Source organism: Nannobrachium achirus, assembly GCF_963921795.1.
Source record: "Nannobrachium achirus genome assembly, chromosome: 4".
Classification (NCBI taxonomy): domain Eukaryota; kingdom Metazoa; phylum Chordata; class Actinopteri; order Myctophiformes; family Myctophidae; genus Nannobrachium; species Nannobrachium achirus.
This window is the reverse complement of record NC_137813.1, coordinates 22,378,322-22,402,735: the sequence shown is the minus strand read 5'-3', so window position 1 is coordinate 22,402,735 and position 24,414 is coordinate 22,378,322. Positions and strand designations below refer to the sequence as shown.

Sequence of the window (24,414 nt, the reverse complement as noted above, 5' to 3'; positions counted from 1 at the left end):
ATTTAGACAGTAAAATCATCAGTGTTAATTTCTCTTTGAGAGTACACAAACAGAACAAAATGGACCCACAACCGTAAAGAGTTACAGACCAGTCCATTTAGTTCCTTAATATCAACCATTTAGTGAGTGACCCCTTGGAACCCCCTTAAAGATCCCGGCATGTTGCCACGGGACCTCACATTCAGAACCACCACACTCACCAATGCAGACTGCTTATGATGACTTTGACTTGAATTTTCTCCATTCAAGTCAAGGGGTAAAATGTATTCACTAATAAATTAATGGCCATATACTGTATGAGATCTCTGTGTCATTCCTTGTCCTTATTTATATGCCCATATATGGAGATCCCTGATGTCATCAATATTAAGCCCATCTTGGAATACCCATATGGACATAGGCTACTGTGTCAGTCTCATGTGGTCTATGACGTCAGTCATCTCCATATTTGGGAAAAGTTAACTTCTTGCATTTTCCCATTCAAGTCAATGGAGACACTAATTATGTGTACTGTATATGTACACACAAACAGTACAATGCCTATGGTGGAAGAAGTACTCAGAATTCTTACTTTTTTATTAGGCAGGTTTCCGAACTGTCCATAGCTCACCAAGGAGATGCAGAGTTGAAATTGTGCCATATTGCAAGGAGCATTAGTGAGGACCATATAGATAAGGGTGAAACTGGGTAAAATACTCATTATGCAGAATGGTTCATTTCACAAGCATATTTATTACTGGATTAGAAGCAGTAATGCATTCATATGTTCATCACTTTAATGTTGCATTTGGTAAATGTAGGGCTGATTGTAATGACTGTAGTATAACAAATAAATACATAATAACTTAACAGTTCATGTTAGTGTATTAAAGCTTAGTTACTAAAGCTATCAAATGGTTGTTGTGGAGTAAAATGTACAATTTCTGCCTCTTTTAATAGCAGTAGTAGAGTTGAAGTAAAGTAGTTTTTTATGCTCAAGTAAATTAAAAGTACCTCACATTGGTACGTAACCTATATAATTAGCCCATCTAAATGCTCACAGAGAAGCAGAACAGTTATTTTCGCCTGTAATGACATGCCCAAAATAGTGGCGTCAGCTTGAAGTGGTTAAGTACAGATTGAGTAAATGTACTACTTGGATATGTTTCACCACTGTTCATTATATAATGAATAATATTAACCCATATAACACTGGTTTGATTCTCTGCCATACACATTTGCATATGATTATATCAGTCATACACACTACACAGCCTAATAATGCACATGCAAACTGCCACTGCAACCAAATGCCATAGGCTGAAACACAAACGTAATCCTTAACGTAAACCCTTTCCCACCCCCTGCGGGTACAAATGGTGGTAGGCAGAACAAAGACTTAACCATCCATCATCTATACATCTCTGTTTCTGACAGTACTCAATGTTAACCCTATTATAATAATTTGCTGTGGCAACATCCCAGAAAAATAAATATATTTTTTTTTTTTTTCAGGCAGGAGGGAGAGATTGTCACATGGAGAATGTTCAGATTCAGTTGCCTTGGCAACTCCTGGTGATTTTACACCAGTGACTCGGTATTGGAGAGACTGGTTGGGAAGAAGTGTTGATCTTGACAGCAAATTTTGATTATAGTTTTAGTCATAGTCGATTGAATAAAATCCCAGTTAGTTTTAGTCATATGAAATGTTTTAGTGTTAGTCTAGTTTTAGTTGACTAAATATCAAACAATATTTTTTCATAAAAGTGTTACTAGTTACAAAGTTAACACATCAATGCCTTGGTTGTCCTACACATATGGTGTTGCGTGCGGCGTGCCAAAAACAGACATTCAGTGCTTTATGGGCTTGTAGATCAGGACATTTTTCTTGTTTTGACTGTAATATTGAGATTGGGATATTGGGATTTTTGATTTTCATAAGCTGTATGCCAAAAAAAAAAGGTTTTGAATATTTCACTGTATGCTTAATGTATTTAGAATATACCAGTATGAAAGTTTCAACATTTTCTGTAATATATTACAGAAGAAAATGAACTTTAGATGGATCTATTATAAATGGTATTGGTGCATTTATATAGCGCCTTGCCCTTTATCCAAGAGACTTTACATAGATTGTGCATTAAATTCACCCATAGACACACACATTCATACACTGATGGCAGAGGAAACCATGCAAGGCACCAACCTGCTCATCGAGTAATTAGGGGTTCAGATTTGCTCAAGGACACTTCGACATTAACTCTGGGGAGCCTGGGATCAAACTGGGAACCTTCCGGTTGCCAAGCCAAGCCACTCTACCCCAGAGCCACTGCCGCCCCTCACTTGAGGAAGAAGCTGGCTTATGAACTCTTAATAAGTAGCCTATAATTCTCTATTGTAGAATATAATGTTAATCACAGCCTTTTTAAATTTACATGGGAGAACAAATGACTATGTATAAATCAGTGGGACTGATGCAGAGATTGAAGCCCACAAATGTGTTGCACAATAATGTGACTAGACAGGGCAGCACAAGCTTAGTAAGAGAGAGATTTTCATCACTCTCATGAATAAATGTTATTGTATCTGTAACTGACTGACATCATGTATCAGCCATGGTATCCTCCTGTATTTGCTCATGAGATAAATATTGTGAAGAGCTGCTGCCATCATGTGACCAAACTTGGAAACACAACTGAATGACCAGGGAAAATAACAGAAGAGGTCCACTGGGATTGGTTGTGTTTTAGGGCAAATTGTAGCATCACTCGTCCCTTCAGCAATGTACAACTAGGATCCCTTAGGTTCATGTCTATCAAATAAAGGCTCAAGATTTTATCTCCAAAAGCTCAAATTAATAGTGATGCTTTGCACAGTTTTTAAGGTTGTTAAAATTCTGCCATGGATGTCTTCTACATCACATTAAAAACAGTACAGATACTCCATACAGTTCATTCATCGTAGTGATATAGTGGTCATTGGACTGTAAGAATAGAAGCAGTGAATTACTTGCGCCAGCAGAGCACGCAAGTACTGCTGCGTTCGGCTGCGTATGGGTAGGTAGATAGCTGTGTGTGTTTAAGCCCGTAGCCCAATCAGGGACCAACATTTCTGGCAACGTCATCATTAACAGCCAAAGAGGGACCAGCATTCCTGACTCCTGAATAATGCCAGTGGTGAGCGCACCTCATGGCGTGCTCTGCAGGCCATACATTGCCAACAAAGTGCAGTTCTAGTTCTATAGCAATGACATTATTTACATTTTGCAGTCAAAAAGTTGATTGTAAAGAAATGTGCAAAACTGCATTAGAACTGGGACATTTGCAGAATAGGTGTGCTGAGGCCATGCAAAGGGATACTACCATCATCCCTGGTCTCCCGACAAGATTGCCTATTCAGACTCTCATTTTAATGGCAAACTACCCTTTTTCTTTTCCTGTACAGAAAGAAATCTGGCACTAAATTACAATCTACATAATGATGGAATGGGTTTTAAGCTTAAAATATCAATTTCTTTTTTTAAGTGCCTATGACATGCCCATAGGGAAGCCAGGTTGAAAGGGTTTATGAAACTGGGGCGACCGCTGGCCTACTGGTCCAGGCGCATACCACGCATAGATGCCTGGCGGCGTAACCGGTTCGATTCACGATAGGGACAACCTTTGCTGCGTGTCACTCCCCATCTCTCCCCAGGTTTCCTGGCAATCTCCTCTACTGTCCTATAAATAAAAGCCAAAAAACAAATCTTAAAAAAAAGAAAGTGTTTATGAAACTGTAATTAGTGGGAAAAGACAGCATACCAAGCCTTTTTTTCCCCCCAAAAGTATAAGGAACCCATATTCTAAATTTTAGAGTTGCACCAGCTCCATCATAAAAAACTTTCGTCACATGCACTGGATATCTTTAGAAAATATTCTGCCAGTGCCAACACCCCCACAGGCTGAATTCACCAACGTCATGCACGGCACGTACTGCAGATCTGATCAACTTGATGTAACCAAGAAAGCAATGTCACTCAAACCTCAGTGTCCAAGATGCCAATGACAACATTCCAGAGAAACTTTTGTTTCGTGTCACACTGGAAATACAAATAAAGGTTTATTCATACAGTTTTAGGTGTTTCTCAAATCACATAAAAACCCAGGTACATTTCTCAATGAACCATGTAGCATTAAGAGACACAGGATATGCTTATATATACTTGCTTTTCTCCTCATGTCCGTAACAACAAATTAATAAATGCTATTTCAGATCCCAATGTTGAAACACAAGACCAACCCCTTGTTGGCCTTGAATCCTGTATCTCTCATCTCTGTGTCCGTTTTATTTTCTTCAGATTAGTTCAACAACATTTACTAAAGGGAAAAAACAGCCTACTTTCAGACATTTCAAAATAGTTCATTTAGATCAAATGTTGAGATATTTGCCATTTTAAATGTCCAATGCTCTGAGCTGTGGATTTGTTTTCTAAAACTAGGTTTCCAAAATGGTTATCAATTAATGCACAGTGCACACATTTGGCCATCATAATATAAAAGGTGGTCTCTAACAAAATCAATAAGCCCTGTATACCGTCATGCAATGAATAGCAAAAATTGCCAATTTACGAGCTTACAAAGCATGGCATGGATGCGATCGGCTATTTTTGCGATTTGAAAAGAAGTTTTTACAGTAAAATGTTTGATAACCAAGTGGCATGTGATGAAACGCGATAGAAAAAACAATCATTCCACTCTTATTTTCTGGGGATAAACAGGCTGAAATGGGTAATATTGTCATTTATTATTTCCAAAATTAAATTATGCTTAGCCGGGGTCGTCAGGATTATTGACAAAACAAAACCCCACAAATTCACCACAATAACATGAGACACCTAAAAGTAACAGAAAGAAACAAGCGGGGGGATTACAACACTTAAAGTGTAACAACTTGAGTGTCAACCTGTGTTAAAAGATAAAGTGGACATGCAGTGATGATTAGGCTTTTCCTTAATCTTCGAACGTCCAGAAAAACATCTGCAGATTCCAAATGGTCAGGTACAGTAAAACTGTCACATTTGATTTACTGCCCTGCTCCTACAGCCACCCCTCCTTCCAAACCACTTTAATGGTCTGAAAATAAGGTGACCAAACCACTGAGGACATAAAACATGCTGGTTTCTGTCATGCAGTGGAGATGTGTATATTTTTAAACAAGAGCAAGTTGACAATGGTCCCAGGTTTCTTTTCTGGGAGACATTTAAACACTTAAGCCCTGTTTTATTACAGTGTCATCCGAAACAGGCAACATTTTGCATTTTATTACTGTCACAGTCTGAAGTGTTGTGGGCTTTGTAGATCAGCTATTTTAGCATTTTTTTTGGAAAGATTTTGCCTATGACAAGCCCAAAATATGGATGCCAGGGTGAAAGTAGTTAAATGTGAAGCCTTTAAGAAACATTTTTGTCAAACCCCCTAGTAAGAGCAACTTATAAAAAATACTAAAAAAAAAAGAAAGCAACATTCATTTTTTCCCTCATCAATCCTCCTCCACAATCCACGATTACAAAGACAGAAAAGGCAGTGTAAAAAAATCCTCTTTTCCCTGGACTGGACGAGTGTGGCACTAAAATCTCCAATGGCATGTCAAAACTGTGACTGGGAGTTGGGGTTCCCGTCCTGACAGTTCACTACTGGTGCCAGCTAATGTTGATGGCATCGCCGCCGGTGTCCTTCCTTCACAAAGGCACTGGGCTCCTATGACACAGTGCAAATCAGACACCAGCCATGTCAGTTTGTGCATTGTCATCATACCTACTGGAGGAACCAGTGTCCACTTCCCCCACATTGGTTTGTGCTGTCAGCTGGTGTTCTTCAGTGGCTGCTCACTGACAATGCTCACACTGGCATACAGTACACACAGAGTGAGGCCTTGAGTTCTAAATGCTGGCATTGTAGACTCAGTGAATTTCGATATGGACCTGTGAAGATAAAAATTAACACATGGTTGCCCGGACTTGAAAACAAAGACACAACAAGTTACATAAATATACAGCCATGAAGACGCATTTTAAGAAGATGATGTAACTTTATACTAGTGTTAGGCTACCACCACCACAAGAAGGGTGTGATACATCTCCTCTGAATGTGACTCTTCTTACCTGCAATCTCACGTTGAACATCATCGAGGCGATGAGGTATATATATGGGAATCTGATTCGCAGTCGCCATGCGAGATCAAAGAATATCATCAAAGTTCTCGTCAGCCCTTTGGAAAACACCCCATAGGTCCGACCAGCGGACCCCGAAAATCGCAGCACTAAATACGACAGACCCGCCATAGACGACGCCCCCCGAATCCTTCCGTGCGCGTTGAAATGTGTTACGAACGACCAAACAAACCTAGCAAACTGGTGAATGGTACAACTTGAAATCTCATATTTCTATGGTTGATTTTGGCCGTGGCATTGTACGTACTCCACCCCGAAGAAGAAAGGGGGATCTTCCCGTTTTGGTCATACGGAGGATTTATAACGATGTAACTCACGGAAGTTGATTTGTGTCACACCCAAAAGAGCCCGGGCAGCATTCTCTCTCTCTTGTCTCTTTCACTCACAGTCTATGCTTTCGCTGCACTGCACGCCGCTGTCACCCATCTGTTGCATAGGAAAAGTGTATCAATACCACAATGTAGAATAATCTGCTGTAAATGTACTTAAAGTACCAAAAGTAGAAAGTACTCAGTTATGTCCCGTTTCACAAGTAAATCTTTTGAAAATAGCAGCTCTAGACCTGTTACTGATTGCTTGATTGAAGACTTTATTTGAAGTTTGCATAGAAAAAGGTACAGTTTCATGACAGTACTACTGCTGCTACTTTCCTGCACTGCACAGACAGCGATGAGACATGAGATGAGACTAGTGAGACCATAGACTGTAAAGTGTAAAGGATTGGATCATTAGAACGAGACCACTTTAATGCATATAGCTAACTATCTGCAGTATTCCCTCCTTGTTTTAACATGGGTGGATGATAGCTGCAGCTAGGCTACCACTAACCAACCTGTGTAGTAGTAACCTCGCCTCACCAGGCTTTCCCCTGAGAGTGTAGTAGTAGTAGTGTAGTAGCCTGGGCTGGCTTCCAATTTCGGGCTTTTGATCCGGTCGGGAGCGGAAGAGCTCCTACGTTTTTCTGTAGTCCAAAACGGACTACACTTTGGCCGGAAACAACGACCGGAAACAGTTTTAACCCGTACTTGCGCATGCGCTAACTACTTGCGCATGCGCTAAACTGGGTTGAAACTGTTTCTGGTCGTTGTTTCCGGCCAAAGTGTAGTCCGTTTTGGACTACAGAAAAACGTAGGAGCTCTTCCGCTCCCGACCGGATCAAACGGCCCGTTTAGTAAACGAAGACCAGGCTTTCTCTGAGGGGAAAGCCTGGTGAGGCGAGGTTAGTAGTGTAGTAGTACCTCTACTTTGTCACAAGATGGGGCACTTTCTTAACATCCGATTCGTTCGTCTGCACTCTCAAAAGTACTTTGAAAAATGTCCCCGGAGCATTGTGTACCATATGATTTTGGGACGCAGCTATGGTCTTCTTTTTTTTTAATGTTTACTACAAAACATTATTGAACAGTCTGAACAAGTGAACAGCAAATTGCGGTATTATGCTCCAGGCCAGTAGGTGGCAGTAGCAACAACCCGCTCCCAACCAGCTGACTGGTTACAAAAGGAGAATTTCAAATCCAGTCATGTGTCGAGTCGACTGGACTCTGTGGACGTGATTACTGTTGTATAATTTATTACAAGAATACAATATAATTGTTTTGCTGTTACTTGAATAGCTACTATTGTCGTTTTAGTTTTACAACTTTGCAGTTAGGTTTACGTAATCGGAAAGAGAACATCGAATCTAAAACGGGCTACGTTTTGTTAGCTAACATGGCTAAAGTTAGCTGTGAGCTGTAAAAGATACTATTTATAGTATTTTTGTTGTACATCTGAAGCAGCCCATGGTGCAACTCCACTTCTTATTAATACAGCCCATCAGGTATGAATAGGAAAAGGAGTCTAATTTCTGACACTTTTAAAGTGAAGAAAAGAAGAACGGGTACAGAGAAGTTTGGAGCTGGAAAGGATGATGGTGAAGGTGAGAGTGGTGTTTTGTAGATAAAATGTAAATTCACTGAAGATGTCAACCTCTGTCGGTCTGTCTCTCTCTCCATCTATTCCCCCTCCTAGAAATGTTCAGCTTTAAATGGCATGTCCCACATTTATTAGGGATGCCCGTCTTAAAATAATATTTATTAACACATCCATTTTTCATGTCTAAGGCCCCATTGACATCAGAGCAACCCTGCAGTACCTCATGACCCTGTTCCCTCGGAAGCTGTTCAATGACACTTTGCCTCAGATGGTGCTGAAGCATCAGCTCTACAGCATTCACAATGACGACAAGACTGCTGTGGACAGGCAGCTGGTGAGTGCTCCTACAACTCCTGTAACACCCTCAATGTTAAAGCTGCAGTCCGTAAGTTTCATGTCCTATCTATCTCAGGTTATCTGGGATTTGAACTGGTACTCAAGACAGAATCCATGCTTGGCCAGGGTATATCTTGGATATTAATCTAAATGTGAAATTATTCTCTGGTGTATCTTTCTCCACAGAATGAATTGCGGGAGAAGGGAGAGCTTCTGATGTTCCAGCTGGGCTTTGACTCGGATGCTTTTGGACTGGTGTTCACTTCAGACTACAAGGCCAAAGTCTTGGCAGGGGAGGAGGGGAAGGGGACACAAGGGACAACGGAGAAGTTCCTGGAGAAAGCTTTGCCGTCCTGTACTGACCTAAGCTTCAACAAAGACAAGATGCTCAAGGAGTTACTCTTCACAGACTCTGAGATAACGTATGAAAGCAGACTTAGTCATAGTCAGTCTTTCAAGTGCTGAATTCTTCATTCCAAAACAAGATATCCATTATTTGGGAAAAAAGACAACATAGCTGTGGGATCTCTAACATCATATTGACAATGACATCAGTATGCTCAAATATGGGTGGGGGAAAGCTTGTATTCTGTGCTTTGCATGATTTGATTTTGAGGCATTGTGTAGTAACTACACAGAGCCATGGCGTAATGACAAAAAACATGCATGGATTCTTATTCAGCTTTTAATATTTATTTTTAGTGTATCATTGATTGTCAGTCATCTCCCCATTTGGGTATGGTTTCAGCCCGATTCGAGCCCCACTTCCATTATTGTAAAATTAAAGTACATTTCTTTACCCAATATTTAAAACATGAAAAAAGAAAAACTGGAATTACTGTTATGTTGGCCTAGTGATCTTCACAAGACATTTCTGGACAGACACACACACAGAGACTTTATAGACCTTATAGATCACTGTACCGTAAAAAAGATACTCACTCTTCTACAATTGCAATAAAACATCCTGTGTCATCAATCATAAGTTATGTTCCCACCTCACAGGCAACTGGTGAAGTCAGGAGTCCTGACTGTGAGAGATGCCGGCAGCTGGTGGCTGTCCATTCCAAACTCTGGAAAATTTACTAAGTACTTCATACAGGGTGGGTGTAATGAGTGATACATGCCTGGAGAGAATTTTGTCAAGTTGATGTCTCCCATTCCGCTTGGTTATTAACACTGCCGTGCTAATCGAGGGGTTGTTTGTTTCACCATTTTTAGGTCGTAAAGCAGTGCTTGGTATGATTAAGAAGTCCAAATATAGTGAAGTCTTAAAATCAGACCTGGAGGAGAGGCGCACACCCACGCAAGTCAAATTCCACATGAAATACCATGTCCATGACATTGTTGGTGCAGAGCTAGTAGAAAGGTAAGCTGATTGATTAACCACTTTATTTTTTGTATATACTGATCCTAGTATTGATGATTTTGATCTCTTGTTGTATTTTATTGTGTGTCTTGATTAATTGAATAAACGGGACCACAATGAAAACAAGCCCTTTGCAAACTGTTAAAGTATTCAATCAATTAACCTGGCATCCCTATTTTGAGCATTGTTTTTAACATTTATTTTCCCATTTTCCAAAATGGGGGAGCTTGTAGACTACCTATTTTTGACTTATTTTTAATATTAGGACTTGATTGGTTAACATTTGGTTGCAATTCAATCTGAATATCAGTATTATACACTGTTATTATATTGAATGATTGAGCTGATAAAAGCATTTTGTCTTTCCAGTATACCTACAACTTCTGGCCTGCTGCTGCGGTTCACCGATTCCTGAAATGTATCAAGACTTTACCTAAAGTGCCACTGAAAACATAAAATGCATATTTTTGTGCACAGAAATTAAACTTTTGTATTTATTAGACTGAGCCATGGTCTCTTTTTGACACCTGAATAATATTGAAACCTTGTAGGTTTGAATTGCCAAATTTATCATGACCATTGTCATGTTGTCTAAGTTATGTATTAAAATGTACTTGTGGAGTTGGCTGTTTTGTGGTTTATTGTGAAAGAAAACAGTCTGTCTCAACTGCTTGAAAGTATTCCTAAAAGTGAAAGGTGAGCTTTAAAGTACATTTTATTTGGAAATCCGATTCTGGAGGAAGAGTGCTGATGAAGGCAGACTAGCTGAAATGTTTGGGTTGGCCCAGTGAATCAAATTAATGTATAAATAGGACATTGAGTATAGGACATTGAGTGCTGGCTTCCTCTTTTGTGACAGTTTGGCTGTGCACCTTTTCGTTTTCTTTTTACAATTTATAACCCTGCTAAAACAAACGATAAGTCATTTTCATTTAAATTTATTGGCTTTTTCAAAAGTGACAATAGCTTTCCATAAAACTAAAGGGTCACAATATTGGCTTGAACTGAAGCACACCTTGATGTCTGTATTTTGTCTGAATACAATACAGTTTAACATCTTGTGCTTTACCCCTGATCTAGTAGTTCAAATACATTTGAAAATATGCAAAAAATATATAACTAGCATTTCTAATCTTAGTCTTCAGTATATGTTGCACATACATGCTATCGGCATTAATTACAAAAAGCTAGGCTTGTAGGGATATTAAGGTAGCATTAATTGCAAGAGGTAATAGACAGTAATAGTGTTAGTTTGACAATACAGTGAGTGATGTGTAAATTCTGTGAAGAGAAACAATGATACAAAATAGTCAATCACATGATTATAACAAAGGAGGAGTATGCTGTACACTGTAATTTGACAGCTTTGTTACTGTTATTCTCAGGTACTGTATAAATGCTCTAGCGACATTGCTTAGCCAGTAGTGATGCTACAAAAGTAAAAATGTGCTAATCACAAATCAAGAACGTGCCGCACAAAAGATGTCTGATAAATGCCCAAAGACCATTGAAAGGTGTTCGACTTTGATATACAAAAACAGTCAGGTCCAATGGGAAACAAACCCATGAAATACTGGATCATTGCATTTTAGAGTAATTAATAGCATTATTGGCAACAGCAGACTTATTCCCAGCATTGACAACAAAAACAGAATTGTGTCCCATGAGCCTAATTCACTTTAAATACATTAAGTGAACTTGACCACACAAATCACTATAGTAGGTATATAAACCAATGAGAGCACTGCCGATAAAAATATTTATGGTACATTAAGAGCAATTTGAGGCAAATAGAACTTCACAGATGTTTACTTTCAAGCTCCTTCGCTTATAAAGTCATTACAATACACACGTGGCTGCGCTCACAAATGTCAATTATGATCCATACTATGCCATAATTATGGAGCTAAATTAACTGCTATATGTAGTCCATTACGCAAAGCTGTTGGCTGTACTTTAAAGGTGTAGATGTTTTAAGACAACACAACGAAGGTTTTCTTGTCTGCTGAAATACAGCATGTAATTATCTGCAGAATGTATTTGGCAACATTTCTCTCCACTCAACACAAGCCTCCGAGACTGTAAACAAACAAGATAGATTACCGGTGGAAGGACAAGAAGTTACAAAACATTCCACGGTCCATTTTACAAAAGTTCCCATCCATTTTTAGAAGGCCTCAGGAATTTCATAGTTAGTGTGTATATGTACTTGTATATGGTTGGTATAAGGAAATCACTAAGGCCTATCATTGAAACCCTTCTCTTATACCTAACCATGTTTTTTTTTTTTTAAAGAAAAAAAAAGAAACCGTTGATACAACTTCTATCTATTACTACATCTTTACGGAAGGAAAGAGTCTGAAACACATTGCTTTTGTATAACTGTGTGTGTGTGTGTGTACCCCCCCTCCCCCCATGTCCCTCTCTCCCCTCATCACTAGCGGTCATGTTCCCTATATCCTTTCCAGTGACGTCTTAGAGGAGGGAGCACTTCCTCCTCTTCTTCTTGACGGGCGGGGGGCAGAGGACGGCCCGGATGGCCTCGTCAAACACTGTTTTAAGGCCACGCTGAGTCAGAGCCGAGCACTCCAGGTACTTCACTGCACCTGAAGGAACAAGGAAGAACAATTGCCAGTTGATTATCTGTACTATTAGGTAACGGCACCATGGGCAGCCAGCTTGAGACACTGAAAGACAAAATACCAGTTGCATAAAATAAGTTGTACTATGAACAGCCATCATACCAATCTCTTTAGCCATGGCCAGGCCCTGAGGATAGGTGATGGGAGAGAGTTTCTTCTCCTTCAACTTCTCAATGGTGTCCTTGTCATCTCTTAGATCCAGCTTGGTTCCCACTAGGATGATGGGGGTATTGGGACAGTGGTGCCTCACCTCTGGATACCACTGCACAGAGATCATAGTAAGGATTTGAACAGAGTTGTTAACACCAGATAAGGGGAAATGGCAGCAATCCAAAAAATTAAAATGCATGCACGAACTGATCATTTTTTTCTGGCTGCTACCACGTTTCTTATCTGATGAAGGCTCTAGGTCAAATGGGTTAGCAGCCTGAATAAAAAGAAATGTCTTGCATCTTTATCTTTTGGCTAATCCAAGTACAGTCTGTTCTGTAGCTGAACACCCACAGCCAAAGAGGCAAACAGAGGTAAGCATAACTGCTCATCTTGATAAAGTTATCTTATATAAAAACACAATATTATTTTAACTCTAGTCATGAATATTGTATAAATTATAAAAATGTGAATGTTTGTGTTTTACCTTTGGCAAGTCTAACACTTTTTGTCTGATTAAACTTTTATTGCTTTTCAAAATGTGTTCACATTTTTATCTTCATACCTCACTAAGCAGATAGACTTACCTTGGCACGGACATTTTCAAATGAGGCAGGACTCACAAGGGAAAAGCAGATGAGGAACACATCCTGGAGAGAGACACGTGACAATCAGAACCCATGCCAATTACTTCACCCTCAGACTAGTAGTACAACAGGCTGTGTCCATGATAATAGTGTGACATTTTCTTTTGTTAACTTAATTATTCCATTCTCACAACAAAATCCCAGTCTTATGGTTCCTGCGCATATTTTACCCCAGTGGGATGGGTGAAATACAATATGGTGCCATCTATTTCTGTGGGTCTCAACAATGGGGGTCTCCAAATTATTTTGGAGGGTCCCCAGATGATTAACTTGTGCAACATAAAGTGTAAGTGTATAGCGGTAACTGCACATTTCAAAAGTGACAATTTAAGGACTTTTTAATACCTCTAAAATGACAAATTAAACATTGGCCAAATAGTCAGATATTAGAGGCAGAAATTATGATTTTCACAATAGAACCGTGTTATACAAAATGTAATGTCTCAACTGTCTGTTAGTGCTCGTCAGGGAGGGGGGTCCCCAGTTCAAAAATGATTATTTTGGGGGTCGCTGCATGAAAAGGTTGAGAACCACTGCCTTATGGTTCCTCCGCATATTTTACACAAAGTCTGAAATTCCTGGCAAAGAACAGTGGGATGGGTGAAATACAATATGGTGCCATCTATTTTACAGTACCGTCTGTGGGTAGGACAGTGGGCGGAGTCTGTCATAGTCTTCTTGTCCCGCTGTATCCCAAAGGCCCAGGTTCACTGGCTTACCATCCACCATCACATTGGCAGAGTAGTTGTCAAATCTGGCAGAAGAGATAAACGTCATCATTAAAGAAGAGGCAATTATTATGTTTCGTATTAATGGACACGGTACTGGCTTGGTAAAACTATACCAATGTGGCAACTTAAGTTCACAACATAAGCACTTATTCCTAATGTAGGCTAAATCTATCTGAAGTTAAGAATTTGATGTCTGATGTTTTAGTCTGGAGCATGGACTAGGCTGCGAAATTGGCCATCCATCAAATTGTACTAAAACACTTGACAGAAAAGGAAAACTAGGAAGGATCTGATTTGTCATGAATAGTAAAACAGCAGACTGGTGAATCTGATCTGATAAATAACAATGATTTAATAACTCCTTGGTTACTAGTCTTGATTCTGCATTCACAGAGTTGTAATGGATTGGATTGCATTTGTATAGCGCTTTTCCAAGTGCTATAAGTGCTTACAATGGTCCATTCATTCATACATTGGGAGGTGAAGCAGCAAACAGTTGACGCCAGCGTCCTCACTTCCCACATTCACACACCAATGGTGGCAAGCTAACCAATGGTGGCAAGCTAACACCGACCGACTCATTGGAGGCAATGTGGGGTTCAGTCAGTGTCTTGCCCAAGGACACTTTGAAATGTGGACAGAAGGAGCCGGGATTCAAACCACCTACCTGCTCTGCCTCCTGAGCCACAGTCGCCCTGAGTTGTAGTTTTGTAGTTTTACGACCTTATGACCCCAGATAAATTTAGTGTAATCATTAACTGCTAGATTCCAAATGGAGCTAATATTATGCAGCCAATGTAGATATATGCAGATCCACTTAGATCTATACGTAATAACTCCTGCCTAAGCTCTATCAATGCCCATTTTATACCTGCATACATTTTATTATTCTTAAGGGAAACACACACCGGACACAGCGTCTCAAAACATACGGCCCCATTATTTTCAATGAAGAAACCCACACCGGCGGCATCAGACACGCGCAGGCGCGGGTCTGCCGCCTCGCCTGCCACACCGATACGACGCTGTTCTATTTTTCCAGCGTTGCCGCGCGGTGAAGATGTTCTCCCAACCAGGGGAAATGGATGCGCCGCAGCGCCCTGCATCCAGTTAGTGTTACCGCGCGGCACTTCACGCTGCGCAGCGCCCGTGTCCAGTGTGCGTTCCCCTTTAACTAGCTTTTTCATGCACTTGTGTTTCCCTTTCTTTTTCCTATTCTACATTCTAACTGTTTACTTTAATGGGCCTGCATTAATGGGCCTGCACAAATAAGAATGTCATCCACTTTTACCCTTTGACAATGATCGCTAGAGATTTTTTTTGGGGGGTGATGAACTATTCCTTTAAGCCCTAGCCCTTTATAGTATACTTAATTGTATGACCATTAGCTAAAGTAGTCGATACACAGACCTGCATGTCATATTGCGATGCACTGTGATGTATAATTGACGACATTCCCAAATTAGGGGTCCCAGGTTGAAAGTGGTTGAGAGACTGTGGGCTCTATTTTCGTCCATGCCTTACTCTTATCCGTAAACTTCTTTGCCTTGTTTTACTATTGAAAAACAGTTTAAATAGTTCAAATAGCTCACAACGTGTCGATGTAGATTGGCTATTTGAAGTATTTTAAAATGTTTTTCAAAATGGTAAAAAAAGGCAAAGAGGTTTAGGGATAAGGGGCAAGTCATGGACGAAAATATAGCTCCTACTGCCAAAACTCTAAAAAAAGGGATTTACAGTCAATATAAGGATTATGTGGTTTTCGGTTCATTCTCAGATGTATTATTAATTAATTACTTGAATTATTCCTTATTGATTTTTGTTCAAATCAATATTTGGCTTGAGTCAAATGTGTCACAATAAATGTGTCACAATGTTTCACGCTGTGACCACTGACCACGTAGATCAGCTATTTTCGCTATTTAACTTACAACAAAGTATAGGGTAAGGGTTGGTTATGAACAATATGAAGTGATTGTATTTTACTTAAATTTGTAAAACAAATATAAATTTTCCCTGAAACACATTTTCAAATGGGATTCAAATTCACAGTCTTGACTTATCACTATAAAATTAACCTGATTTTCCTACAACCACATTTCCATTACAATTGAAGATAATCTAGACTTGACTTTCGTCAGCAACCTTATCTATAGAGGGCATGTGCATGCATAAAGTGAATGGAAAATCGAGTGGCAAAGTGATTTGCAAAGTGAGTTTAACGTTGTTTAACATCGTTTAAAGCAATCAGATTGGACTTTTCTGTTCGGATGTTTATGCCACTCAGTGGCGTTCCTCCATAACTTCCGGGTATGATGATGATGTCACCTGCATACCCTCTATAGTAAATGTTAGGCAAACAAGGTGTGACTACAAAATGTCTTTGTGGTGCATGTGGGATTAATAGCTTCAAGGTTTGACAACTGCCAAGGAGTGTCATACTCACACTGTAGGGATATACTCCCCGGGGAAGGCATTGGTGGTGTAGCTGATGAGCAGGCAAGTCTTACCCACAGCACTGGAAGGGTAATGGAAGAAAAAGAAAATGTGTCAGTCTTATTTTAGCAATAGCATTATCTATCAGATAATACATGCACTATGTTTTATCTCTGAGCTCAAATTCACGATGCTCCCCTAGAGTCACTCAAATACAACTACCTATTCCATTATAGATAGATAGATACCTTTATTATCCCAAGGGCAAGTCTAATTATGTAGCCCAAATTCAGACATTTGATAAGTATATGGGCTACGATCCTTTATTGACACATTTTGTGTACAATGCTGAATTTGTAAATGTATGCACACATAAACACAGCCAATAGTTTGAAAACTACCATAAGTTCCATTGCCAATAAGAACCATCATTTTGTGTCTGTTTATAATGAAAGCTTAGCCGTCAGCATCAAAGGTTGCATTTGTCAAGATGCAAAAGAACTGTTACAAATTCCCATCAATGACTCTTGTGCTGTGGTATCCACCACACCCAGAACAAGGAGGTTGTCACCTCCCACATTAGAAGCAAAACAGCTGGAGCGTGGGGCTCATTCTTGACCCCGTTTTACTATCATTATTTGTCAGCCCGGAGCTAGAACCATGTGATTATAGCAACGGACGAGACATTATGGAATAATATAGACATATGATAGTAACGGCAAAGCTGAACTTTGAAAACTGCAACATCAGAAAAATAAGGCATTAAAACAAATAACCATCTGGCTGTTTTAAGGATAGCCGAGATACAGTATGTCCAATTACCATTCAGTATTAATCTTAGAGAGAAGGATTTAACTGGGTAGTGAGAGATTTCCCAACAACTCAGAACCTTCCACCCATGACTCATTTCAGATTCAATATGTATCACAACCTCGGAACATCCACCCTAATGGTTTGCTATCTGTAGCAGCATAATAGAGATGAGATTGCAGATAACTTGCATGAAAGTTCTTTTCTTGGTTTAAAAGGCTTCATCACAGTCAAGTGATGCAATTTTCTGAACTAACCTATAGTTGTTCTATTGTTTGCCTTTACCCAGTTTTGCTATGAGGCATTACTGATGACTATTTACCAAAACTGTAAATATGTTGTGAAAGTGAAAGTTTGTGATCATTTGACTTCTCCATATCGGCCAGACCCATGTTATATTTAGCCCAGTGGTTTTCAAACAGTGGTCCTTGAGGGAGTTCCAGGGGGTCCCCTGCTAAATGATAGTTAGGTCCTAGGAACCAAATGGACCCTTAAGGGTCTGTAACAAATGGAACCATTTGTACACTCTCTGAGTTAAATTAACATTGCTTTTACAATTATAGATTGGAGTCTCAGAGATAGAAATGCCAATACATGAGGGACTCTATAGCCTAAAATGCATATCAAACTGGGGGGGTCCTTGAAATTAAAATGGTTGGGAATCACTGCTAGAGCCGTTAAAATCTTCTCTAATGGGGTCCCCCCGGCATATATTTACAAATGGCCCTGGGGGTCCGCGGACTAATCGGTGTCAACTGGGGGGTCCTCGACATGAAAAAGTTTGAGAAGCACTGGTTTCGCCGACAACAGAAAGGGAGGATGAAGAGGAACAAAAACAAATCACAACTTCAGTTCAACTTACCCGTCCCCGACGACCACACACTTTATGGCCTGCATGTTAGCCTAGCTGCTATAGCTTAGCTCGGCGCTCGGCTAACGTTTAGCTCACGGGTCCTTTCTCTTTGTCCGAGCTTGGCTCACCTCGCCCGGGCGAAACGTCCCGACGAGACTCGGGGGAGAGACAGAGCTCGCTCGCCGGTTTTTACCGTTACAACAGACGTCCGAGTAAAACAGCGGCTTGTGGAGCGCGTCCAGTAACTTATCCAGTAGTTTGGTTTGGTTTTTGAGAGGGTTTTACTTAGGAATTCCCTCGTCGCAACATTCCCATGCTTCCCGTGTTTAAAGCTACCGAGCGAAAACAGCCAGCCACCACCCTGAGGAGGAAGCATAGGAGCACTGGTTAGTTACCAAACAGTGGGTCGGGACCCATTTGTGGGTCGCAGACACATTTTTATGGGTCCTTTAATTTTATTTTTCCTATGTTTGGTTTTTGATAATTAAAAAAAAACAAACACCAAAGTATGGTTGCCATCTGATATCTCAAAGGGGTCTCAGAGATAGAAATAACAATTGGAAACCATACTTTGGTGTTAGCCATACATTCATAACTCCTGTAGAGCACTTTTATTTTGTCTTCAAAATAAGTCCTCTACAGGACATCATAAAATATACATCATATATACCGGTATACCAAATATACTTTGGTGTGACCTTGCCCTAACAGAGTATTTCTACATAGCAGTATTGATACTGCAAGACAAGTTATCTGCCTCAACAAATAACCACATTCTAATAGATTCTATAATCTATCTATACAGATGTGTTTATTTCCCAGAAGAATCAGTGCTCTTCTGTCCCTATCGGAAATAAACGAGCTTTCCTGTAGAGGGCAGTATAGGCTTCTGGGTGAGTGTACAACATCCTTCCGGACATTAAAACAAGACGAGAAAAAACAAGGTAACTAACTATGCTAATGGCTAAGCTAACTGGTGTCCAGCGAGTCTTTTATTTAAGAAACCAATCATTTTCACATTTCATTCAACATCGCAGAAAACGTCTCGTAACCGTCCGGTGATCACGGATGTGATTATACGCTACACTAGCAGTAGAAGAAACAATTAAAGTTCGTTTTACTTTGTACATTTTGTTTTTCTGCAGCCGATGCTTAGCTTAGCTAGCGTACTACATTTAAGCGTTTACCAGAAATTCACAGTAAAGCATGAACTCTAGTGAACGCCGAACAAACAACTGAACAATTTTAGTGTTTAAAAATAAAAGGAAAGGAAAGAAAAAAAGGTAGAGCTTCAAATCAACATCAATAAGCCCCTTTCGGAACCCTGCCTGGTATCCCAAATATACAAAAGGTTTCCGAAGGGGTCTACAAATCAACTAGGACAAGTAAACATAAAACCTAAGCGTCTGTCTAATCTAAACAATAGAGCATAACATTCTAAACAGTTGAGGTCAAGCAAAAACAAAATATATTAATATATTGGTTCAGATTCCATTTTAGAAAAAATATAATTGCTTACGTATGAATTAAGATGCTTTTTAACAGATTACAGAGGACTGCTTTGTCTAATAACATAAAAATAATAACTTGTAACAGCAAGCAATAGAGCTACATGACAGACTACATCACCCCTCTGGAGCTACCCTCTGACCCTGTAATGCATTTTCAAGAGATCATGCACCAAACAAAAGTACATGAGCTTGTATGTTCTTGGGAGGAAAGACTTGGTGCAACTCACAAAGGCTTGTGTGAGTGACCCATATCTGTTCCCACCAGGACACCCTTTTTGAGCATGTGAACTACTTGAACATATCCACATGAAGTCAAAATAAATTCTCACTGTCTGGGGTAGACGTTGTATGCACTTTAATAATGCATGTTGTTGCTTCGTCCCTGTATTTTGGGCTTGTCATGAAAAGCAAGAATGTCTATTTTCACTTTTCTAACATTTTGAAAGTAATTGGTTACATTGTCTACTTAGAAGCCTGACCTGATGTATTACAGATAGATACAAAATAAATTGTTGCCCACTTCTGCAGTAGATAATCAAATTCTCAGTTTATTCCCTTGCAGAAACAGGCTGATGTTATTAGCTAATATTCACATTTTTAGTACATTTGGATCAGTGGGGTTTACAAGCAGGTCAAAAGCATGCTATTCAGTGGGATATATACTAGATGGACTCATAGATTTTGTCAAATCAGTTTGTAATATCTTTTCTTTATTAATTCTCTTTAGGTAGCCATTAGCCATGGACCAACGTCACAGACCCCAGTATCCAAACTCGGGCCAGCAGTCAATTTACAAAAGACATACAGACTCTGACAGAGGCCAACATGAAAATAAACGCTCCAGGCCAAACCACCCTTCTCCTGCTCCTTCCACATCTTCATCACCGTCTTTGAGCACCAGAAAGGACCTCTATGAACGAGACTTTCCTGTCTACAAACAGCCTGTTGAAGTAGGGAGTTTCTCCTTGGACTCTGAACGCAGATTTTTCAATGATGCAAGGCAACTAAGGTACTATGTTGAACCTCACAGGAGTCCTAATTTTGACCTTCGAGATGGCTACAAGGACCGATTTATAAAACGTGATGATGGGATAAAGGAGAAGCTGGACCACATTTTGCGGTGGATCCTTGCCAACAAGTCCAAGCTTCAGTCAAAGCAGCCTACATCCTCATCCTCATCGTAAGCATTAACCCTGGTGTCCATGTTTTGGGCAAATCATCAATTTGTATTTTTTATTTAAATAAATAGAAGATTGTGAACAGTATATAGTATAAGGTCACAACACGCCGGATTTTGTACATAGGCAATTTGTTATTTGTCATACAAAGAAGTTTATAGTGCTTAAGTCGCAAAAACGGCTAAGATATTTGTGATCATCTAGAAAAAGTTGGGAATCAATCAACATAATGTAGGCTAGGTAGAACTATGTTGTCTGCCGAGCGTGTTCTTTTATTAACCTCTACTCCTCCCAGTACATTAGGGGTTGACTTTGTGACATGGCGTGGGCACCTGACCAAAGTGCTGACTACGCCCTATGAAACACGGGAGGGCTGGCAGCTGGCGGTCACCAGGTTCGGGGGCACCCTGTACATTAGTGAGGTGGAGACTGAGGCTGCACGCAGGGAAAGGGATAATCGCACAGAGAAGCATGAGGAGATGATGTACTGGGGATACAAGTTTGAGCAGTACACATGTGCAGGTAGGTTACAGTATACAAAGTATTTGTTGTATACTGTATGCTTCTGTGATGATAATCTGATTATATTAGTTGTTCTGTCAGTCTGTCAGCTGATGAGAAAGTTAGAAAACACACCCAAAGCACATAATCAGATAACCTGATGTATATATGGTAACTGACCTTTGTCCATTTGTATAGATGACAGCCACAGTTTCCCAGAGCCAGGTGGGGTGGTGAACACCAACGAAGCCTTTTGCACTGTGGTCCAGACTCGATTAGCAGATCACAGACTGTTGTTTTCCGGTGAGGTGGACTGTCGAGACAAAGACCCCAAAGCTCCAGCTCCTCCTGCCTGCTACATTGAGCTGAAGACCTCAGCAGAGATCTCTACTCCCAAACAGCGCAGCAACTTCCACAGGTATTAAACATGTTATTTTACACATATTTAAAAAAATATATACAGTATATTATATGTATTATTCACTGCATGTGCAATATTTCCACACAACATTTCAATGCTTTTTAATTGGAGCTAACTCAAGTAATCTACATCAATAATTGTATTTCATATTAGTACTATTAAACATACAGTACTCTGCTTCTCCACAGAAGACCACAATGGAAATAAGCATTAGGGCATTTTTATCCTCTGTGATATTGTATGCGTTTATTGTATTATATCTGTTATGGAAGTGCTCATGTGTTTGCCTTTTTATTATTACCACCAAATAAATTCAATAAACAAATTATTTTCGTTGTGCTATATTTACCATTTACCCTGTTAGGTAAATTAACAGGATTAACCCCTGACTAGGGTTCATGCTGATAATACTAGAGTCTTGCACTGTAATCTATACCTCTGGTAGACCATTTTTATGCGTATAAACTTAGATGTCTAGTATAAGTTTAGACGTATATTAGACGTCTAGTGTAAAAAACATCACAAGGATGCAACTGGGACGTATCATCAGTGATGTAGCCTGGGGTCGATGGGTGTTTCGGGTCTCGCAACATCATACACCCTCGCCCAGGTGACCCAGCTGGGGTTGATCAAGTCCCGACTTACGTCCCAGTAGCTATCCACGATCAGTCCTATTAGGGAAAGACAGGGTCACTCAATGTGCTGCACCGGAACTACTCTGCGGGGACTGGGGGTACCATTCTGGCGCGTGGAAGAACTAGGCTCTATGGGTTGACTCCTGGCCGGGCTCCTCCTACGTCTCACCAGGTCCTCCCCTGCTCTCACCAGGTTCAGAGCCTGTGCGTTGCACCAGACCCCAATCCAAACATTCCATTCAGCTGCTGCAGTTGAATGGCCCTCCTAAAGGCCTCACCGTGGATTTGTTGGGCTTCTTCCTCACGGAAGACACAGGCTGGGGCGCTAACCCAACCTGCTCCCGGGTGCCGTCTAAATTCCGGCCGTCAACCGAGTCTCCGGTGGTCACCAAACTATTCCTGGTTGTCACATAGTCTATTCCTATGAGCCACTATAAATAGAACTAATAGTGTAAAAAACATCACAAGGATGCAACTGGGACGTATCATCAGTGATGTAGCCTGGGGTCGACGGGTGTTTCGGGTCTCGCAACATCATACACCCTCGCCCAGGTGACCCAGCCGGGGTTGATCAAGTCCAGACTTACGTCCCAGTAGCTATCCACGATCAGTCCTATTAGGGAAAGACAGGGTCACTCAATGTGCTGCACCGGAACTACTCTGCCGGGACTGGGGGTACCATTCTGGCGCGTGGAAGAACTAGGCTCTATGGTCTCGTCTAATATACCTCAAAATGTTTGCTGGGACTCTAGAAATACCTAAATTGTATTTGACAATTGAATCCTCTGCTCGCTGAATATGTCCAGAATATATTCTTGGTGTGTTTTTGATTCACAGGTTTAAACTGCTTAAGTGGTGGGCCCAGTCCTTTCTCCCTGGAGTACCTCGTGTTGTAGCTGGATTCCGGGATCATGATGGAGTCGTCGTGGCACTAGAGACATATCACATTTCCAAAATATCCCATCTTATCAAGGTACAATATACACATTTTTAACAAATGAATTACACAAAAATCTTGAAGCCAAAAACATCTGTCCTGCAATGGGAATATGCTTTAACAAACTTTTAACACACCATACTTATTTTTAGAATGAGAACAACTGCTGGAGGCCAACAGTATGTATGAACTTCTGCTGCGATTTCCTGTCTTTCGTGAAGAGTGTGGTCAGGGAAGACAATGCCAGGTAAAGACAGGAATACTGTACAGTACAATAATAAAACTGTCAGATTTTTATTTATTGTAAAATGAAACTTGATAAATATGCTGAACATATAAAATAATGCTCTACTTTCCTGGTCTATTCCCTACAGTGTTGTGTACCTGTTCTCTTGGGAGCCCTATAGAGATGTGACCTACTCAGTACACAGACACTCCCAGTACTCTTTCCTTCCACACTGGTTTGTAGAGGCCATGAGCAGCACCAACAGTCAAGACTCAAATCATCAATAACCTGTCTTGTCATATGGCACCTCTACCAATACCACTTAAACTTGCTTTATCTAAAATAGCTGATCTGCAAGCTCAAAACGTGTCCGTAGATCTATTTTCACAAAAACAAATGTAGAAATTTGAAAACAAACCCTGCCTTCCTTTCTTGAAAGTTTTGTCATTCTGTGCTGCGATTTCCCATGAATCTGATAACGGACAGGCACAAACAAGCATGAATGTATCTGGCTGTGTCAGTTTGATGGATGAGTTTCATGTTATTGACCATCCCCCAAAATCATGCATATTTTTAAGGTTATATGACTTTTCATTCAACATTTGAAATAGAATAATTTTGCTGCCTATCGTGTTTGTAAAGGCTTATATTCAAATTAAAATTACATTGTTTTTTGTATATATATTTTCAGTTGTACCTCTTGGTTGGGCACTATGTACAGTAAATACATTTGTTTTTTTGGAATTGAACCTTGTCCGAGATTATTTATTTGGCTGTGTGCTGATTCTAGCCCTGGGTGATAAAATGAACTTGATAATTGATCAAAATTTAAACTTTGGAATAATATTTGATCTAAAAGCCTATCGCACAGCCTAAATAAACAACATAGTCAGATGTGCAGATGTTGGCTTTCATGTCAAATCACACACA

General features: G+C 40.1%; 4 protein-coding genes across 5 annotated transcripts; 2 read left to right on the top strand and 2 right to left on the bottom strand.

The window, feature by feature from the left end:
- Positions 1 to 4,410: 4,410 nt before the first annotated feature.
- smim10l3 (small integral membrane protein 10 like 3) lies at positions 4,411 to 6,348 on the bottom strand. Its single transcript, XM_080724197.1, has 2 exons — positions 6,119 to 6,348; positions 4,411 to 5,938 (listed from the first exon to the last, which is right to left on the bottom strand). The coding sequence occupies exons 1-2, from the start codon at positions 6,296 to 6,298 to the stop codon at positions 5,918 to 5,920; spliced, it is 201 nt and encodes a 66-aa protein (XP_080580323.1). The 5' UTR covers positions 6,299 to 6,348; the 3' UTR covers positions 4,411 to 5,917.
- Positions 6,349 to 7,734: 1,386 nt separating this feature from the next.
- LOC308283661 (inactive serine/threonine-protein kinase 19-like) lies at positions 7,735 to 10,314 on the top strand. The gene is made up of 6 exons (XM_080724130.1): positions 7,735 to 8,105; positions 8,290 to 8,435; positions 8,624 to 8,859; positions 9,443 to 9,540; positions 9,659 to 9,806; positions 10,176 to 10,314. Exons 1-6 carry the CDS (start codon positions 8,009 to 8,011, stop codon positions 10,219 to 10,221), a joined length of 771 nt encoding a protein of 256 aa, XP_080580256.1. The 5' UTR covers positions 7,735 to 8,008; the 3' UTR covers positions 10,222 to 10,314.
- Positions 10,315 to 11,313: 999 nt separating this feature from the next.
- LOC308284467 (ras-related C3 botulinum toxin substrate 1-like) lies at positions 11,314 to 18,420 on the bottom strand. Its single transcript, XM_080725081.1, has 6 exons — positions 18,085 to 18,420; positions 16,423 to 16,494; positions 13,882 to 13,999; positions 13,186 to 13,248; positions 12,551 to 12,710; positions 11,314 to 12,412 (listed from the first exon to the last, which is right to left on the bottom strand). Exons 1-6 carry the CDS (start codon positions 18,117 to 18,119, stop codon positions 12,282 to 12,284), a joined length of 579 nt encoding a protein of 192 aa, XP_080581207.1. The 5' UTR covers positions 18,120 to 18,420; the 3' UTR covers positions 11,314 to 12,281.
- Positions 18,367 to 24,190, top strand: dxo (decapping exoribonuclease). 2 transcript variants are annotated; one of them, XM_080725080.1, is made up of 7 exons: positions 18,367 to 18,461; positions 20,314 to 20,766; positions 21,060 to 21,286; positions 21,464 to 21,683; positions 23,159 to 23,294; positions 23,411 to 23,505; positions 23,633 to 24,190. In XM_080725080.1, exons 2-7 carry the CDS (start codon positions 20,327 to 20,329, stop codon positions 23,769 to 23,771), a joined length of 1,257 nt encoding a protein of 418 aa, XP_080581206.1. In that variant the 5' UTR covers positions 18,367 to 18,461; positions 20,314 to 20,326; the 3' UTR covers positions 23,772 to 24,190. The 2 variants fall into 2 exon arrangements, with proteins under 2 accessions (XP_080581206.1, XP_080581205.1); XM_080725079.1 differs by lacking the exon at positions 18,367 to 18,461 and adding an exon at positions 18,851 to 19,185.
- The last annotated feature ends 224 nt before the right edge of the window (positions 24,191 to 24,414 follow it).

Coding starts and splice junctions, on each gene's coding strand:
- dxo (XM_080725080.1), top strand. CDS start 20,327: ATGGACCAACGTCACAGACCCCAGTATCCAAACTCGGGCCAGCAGTCA. Junction 20,767..21,059: donor CCTACATCCTCATCCTCATC/GTAAGCATTAAC, acceptor TACTCCTCCCAG/TACATTAGGGGTTGACTTTG. Junction 23,506..23,632: donor GTCAGGGAAGACAATGCCAG/GTAAAGACAGGA, acceptor TATTCCCTACAG/TGTTGTGTACCTGTTCTCTT.
- smim10l3 (XM_080724197.1), bottom strand. CDS start 6,298: ATGGCGGGTCTGTCGTATTTAGTGCTGCGATTTTCGGGGTCCGCTGGT. Junction 5,939..6,118: donor TGTTCAACGTGAGATTGCAG/GTAAGAAGAGTC, acceptor TTATCTTCACAG/GTCCATATCGAAATTCACTG.
- LOC308284467 (XM_080725081.1), bottom strand. CDS start 18,119: ATGCAGGCCATAAAGTGTGTGGTCGTCGGGGACGG. Junction 16,495..18,084: donor TGTGTGGTCGTCGGGGACGG/GTAAGTTGAACT, acceptor TTACCCTTCCAG/TGCTGTGGGTAAGACTTGCC. Junction 13,249..13,881: donor CACTGTCCTACCCACAGACG/GTACTGTAAAAT, acceptor GTCTCTCTCCAG/GATGTGTTCCTCATCTGCTT.
- LOC308283661 (XM_080724130.1), top strand. CDS start 8,009: ATGAATAGGAAAAGGAGTCTAATTTCTGACACTTTTAAAGTGAAGAAA. Junction 8,860..9,442: donor TTCACAGACTCTGAGATAAC/GTATGAAAGCAG, acceptor CCCACCTCACAG/GCAACTGGTGAAGTCAGGAG. Junction 9,541..9,658: donor TACTAAGTACTTCATACAGG/GTGGGTGTAATG, acceptor CACCATTTTTAG/GTCGTAAAGCAGTGCTTGGT.